Source organism: Sceloporus occidentalis, unplaced genomic scaffold, assembly GCF_023333645.1.
Source record: "Sceloporus occidentalis isolate IW3139 unplaced genomic scaffold, rSceOcc1.0.p SCAF_10, whole genome shotgun sequence".
In the NCBI taxonomy this organism is placed as follows: domain Eukaryota; kingdom Metazoa; phylum Chordata; class Lepidosauria; order Squamata; family Phrynosomatidae; genus Sceloporus; species Sceloporus occidentalis.
In genome coordinates, this window is record NW_028316990.1 from 37,588,507 (window position 1) to 37,592,479 (window position 3,973).

Below are 3,973 nucleotides of genomic sequence, written 5' to 3' on the forward strand. Positions count from 1 at the left end.
CTAGGAATCTCTAGGTCCTCCAGTGCAACTCTATGGTCAACTTTAAAAGTTGCACTGAGAGACCTAGATATATCCCTAGAGAGAAGCTCTCCTCCGGTGCAGTTCTATGGCCAGTGTCTGTCGGACGGTGACCACAGAGTCTCTCTGGAGGACCTAGAGATGCCTAGAAAGGTGTCTCTCAGGGGAAAACGTGGTGTTTTTGTTATTGGTGGTTTTTCCATATTCCATATTCCTGGCAGGGGTCCTGTGCCCCTAACCCCAGGGAACATGGAGGGACAAGTGCATTAGGAATGACTTGCCCACAGGGAAACATTGGTAATTACTTGCCCATAGAGAAAGCATGCTTTCCCATAGGGAACCATTGGGGAATGACTTGCCCATAGGGAAACCTAGGAAGCATCCCCTATGTTTCCCTACTGGCCATATTCCCCAATGGTTCCCTATGGGGCCAGTATGGTTTCTCTGAGGGCAAGGCCTCCCATTTGTATCAATACACCTCCTCTTTCTCCCTGACCACTAGCCCCTTCCTTGTGACGTCAAAACTCCGCGACAGGAGGCCCCGCCCCCTTCCCTTCCCAGCAGTCAGTGACGTCATTTCCCCGCGACGCCTGCTGCTGCTGCTGCTGCTGCTGCTGCTCTTCCCATGAATTAAAAGACTAGAGCCCTGGCTTAAAGTAAAGCATGGGAGACTAAGGGAGGATGGCGGCGCCTGGAGGGTCGGGCCCTGGGCCCGGGGAGCCCCTTCCCGCTGCTGCTCCTCCTTCTCAGGCTCCGGGGGTCTCTCAGGGGGAGCCCCAGCAGCCTCTCCCTTCGTCCCAGCCCCAGCCTCCTTCTCCGGCGGAGACCAAGTTCCAGCCGCCGCCTCCTCCTCCTCCGCCGCCTCCTCCGCAGCCTCCTTCGGCCCAGGCTCCTCCGGGACAGGCCTCGGCCCAGGCCCCTCCGGCGGCCCTCCCGGGGCAAGAGGAGGCCTCCTTCCTGCCCCTGGTCCACGACATCATCAAGTGGTAAGCAGAGAGGACCATCTAGGAATATGGGGGTCCGCCAGCGCAGCTCTATGGTCGACCTGAAGCCAAAGCTGCACCGGAGGACCATAGAGATTCCTAGAGAGGACACACTCCGATAGGCCTTTCTAGCTCCTCCAGCGCAACTCTATGGTCAATGTTGGAAGATCTTGACCACAGAGTTAGACTGGAGGACCTATATAGAGTCCTAGAGAGAACACTCTGCTAGGCGTTTGTTGTTACTCCAGTGCAACTCTATGGTCAATGTCTAGTGGATGTTGGCCATAGAGTTGCCCTGGAGGACCTAGAGATTCCTAGAGAGAACACACTCCACTAGGCATTTGTAGCTCTTCCAGTGCAACTCTATGGTCAATGTCTAGTGGATGTTGACCATAGAGTTGCCCTGGAGGACCTAGAGATTCCTAGTGACCTCTCAGGTAAAAGGCAGAGTGTTTTTGTTGTTTGTGGTTTCTCCACATTCACAGGGCCTGGCAAAGGTGGAGGGACGAGCGTACAAGCCTCTTTTGCACCGCTAAGGCTCCCTTGCTGCGTCCGCACTTGCGGAAATCATCCGGTTTGAGACTGCTTTAACCTCCGTGTCTCAACGCTAAGGAATCCTGGGAGCTGTAGCGTTTGTGAGACATTTCAGCTTCCTCTCTCTCTGGTGTTGAAAGAGAGCAGCAAACGGTTTTAAAAGAAATGAAAAGAAAGGGTTGCAGATTTAGAAAGAAACCCATAAAAGATCCACAAAGAATGTCAGTGCCTCCAAAGTTTTGTGCTTTCCCAGGGAAACGGCCGCATGTCATGCATTAGCGGGGAGCGTGTTTCCTCCCAAATCCCAGTTCAGTTCCCATTGAGGACATTCTAGGCTCTCTGCCAGGTTTATTGTGCCCTCTTGTTCCGTCTCATGCGTGGACCACAATTGCAATAACTTTCTCTTCTTCCCCTTGTGTTTCAGTATGGACAAAGAGAGCCAAGATGTGCACCAGGTGCTGAACGAGCTGAGGACCAAATTCGTGGAGATGCGCAAGCTGATCAAGTCCATGCAAGGCATTGGCCTGAGCCCTGAGCAGCAGCAGCTCCAGCTCCAAAGCCTCCGGGAGCAAGTCAAGACCAAGAGCGAACTGCTCCAGAAGTACAAGAGCCTTTGCATGTTTGAGATCCCCAAGGAATAGGGGAGCAAGCCACATCGGACTCTGGAGGCGTTTGCCCGCTTATTCCTGAGGCTTATGGGCTTTTGGATGCACTCTCTTGGGTGGAACGGACTAGTCTGCCTGTTTTATGTTGTGTTTTGCAATGTTCTTCAGGGTCAGTTTTTGGTACTTCAGAAGGTACTGCTGCTCAGATATATATGTACACACACAGAGCGCACATCAATACAGTTGGCCCTCCACATTTTGCTTTTGCAGACTTGATTATTAGTAGTTTTGATTACTATGTCCTCTCTAGGAATCTCTTAAGTCCCTCAGTGCAACTGCCATCAAGTTGTGCTGGAGAGCCTAGAGAAAACACTCTCTAGGCATTTGTAGGTCCTCCAGCATGATTCTAGGGTCAATCTTTAGCGGATGTTGACCATAGAGTTGCTCTGGAGGACCTGGGGTTCTAGAGAGGTGTTCTCTCAGGTAAAAAGAATAGTGTTTTTTATTTGCGTTTTTCCACATTCATGGAAATGGGATTAGGGAGTCCTTCATCCCTGATCCCAGAGAATGTCAAGGGGCCACTCTGTGTGTGCATGCGCGTGCATGTGTGTATACACATTATACACACACACACACACACACCTGTTTGCATACTGGTGTGGGGATGGAATTCCAGATTTGGATACTCCCCTGTATTTTTTTAATCCTTGCATTTAGAAAACTAGAGAATCAGGGAGCCTGATCTCTCCCTTGAGTGGTTATATTTCTAGCAGCAAGGAGTGCGGGGGGGGGGGGGTGTTTGGTCCCAAACACACTGCAGAAATAATCCAGTTTGAGACTGCTTTTACTGCCCTGGCTCAGGACTAGGGAATCCTGGGAATTGTTGTTTATCGCACAAACACTACAGTTCCCAGGATCCCCTAGCATTGAGCCAGGGCAGTTAAAGCAGTCTCCAACTGGGTTATTTCTGCATTGCATTTTGGACCTTCAACTGTGTAATCCCTCACCATTCCTACTTTCAGTATGAACTGTTAACACTCAGAGATGATTGTGCCCCTGGCTTTTCATGTATAAATTGAGAAGCAACAGGGAGTCGGGGCAACCATTATTGTTATTATTACTATTATTATTGTATCCCTCTCCCAGCTCCATGAGAAAGCAATTGCCCTGTTCCTTCTGCAAAGGATGCCAGCGGGAGGAAGCAGCAGGGAAGCCGCCGTTATGTTTGCTTGAAAGCTACAGAGGCAGAACTAGAACATGGCGTGACTCATTGAGTCTTATGGGGCAGTTGAGATTGGGTAAACCTTCTTGTCCTGGTTTCTGTGCAAGGAGTCAAAACAAGTAGCAAAGACCCTCGATTGTGTTTGTGTGGTTTGTTTTGAATAAACCATCTTTCTTTAATTGCTTCCTTAGATGTTTACTTCGAGGGGAGGGAAATCTAAAAATCCTGGAGTTGTAAAGTATGTACACACTGCTGTAAATGTGAATTCCCCAGCAGGTATGAGGTCTGCAAGGACAGTTTTGTTGTGTGCCTTCAAGTCGCCTCTGACTTATGGCGATCCTAAAGCGACCCTATCCTTGGTTTTTCTGGGCAAGATTTGTTCAGATGGGATTCGCCATGGCCTTCCTCTGAGGCTGAGAGAGAGTGACATGCCCAAAGTGGGTTTCTATGACCAAGAGCGGATGCAAATCCTGGTCTCCAGAGACCAAGCCCAACACCTAAACCACCACACCATGCTGGCTTTCATAAGATGATAAGTCCAACTTACCATCTTAGGGGTCATTCACACCTTCCCAACCCCTGACATAAGGGGCACATCAGCCAGAAAACCC

At 50.2% G+C, this 3,973-nt stretch overlaps 1 protein-coding gene across 1 annotated transcript; it reads left to right on the top strand.

Moving 5' to 3' along the window:
* Window positions 1–610: 610 nt before the first annotated feature.
* MED9 (mediator complex subunit 9) lies at window positions 611–3,541 on the top strand. The gene is made up of 2 exons (XM_089476735.1): window positions 611–1,004; window positions 1,960–3,541. Exons 1-2 carry the CDS (start codon window positions 700–702, stop codon window positions 2,174–2,176), a joined length of 522 nt encoding a protein of 173 aa, XP_089332861.1. The 5' UTR covers window positions 611–699; the 3' UTR covers window positions 2,177–3,541.
* The last annotated feature ends 432 nt before the right edge of the window (window positions 3,542–3,973 follow it).

Coding starts and splice junctions, on each gene's coding strand:
- MED9 (XM_089476735.1), top strand. CDS start 700: ATGGCGGCGCCTGGAGGGTCGGGCCCTGGGCCCGGGGAGCCCCTTCCC. Junction 1,005..1,959: donor GTCCACGACATCATCAAGTG/GTAAGCAGAGAG, acceptor CTTGTGTTTCAG/TATGGACAAAGAGAGCCAAG.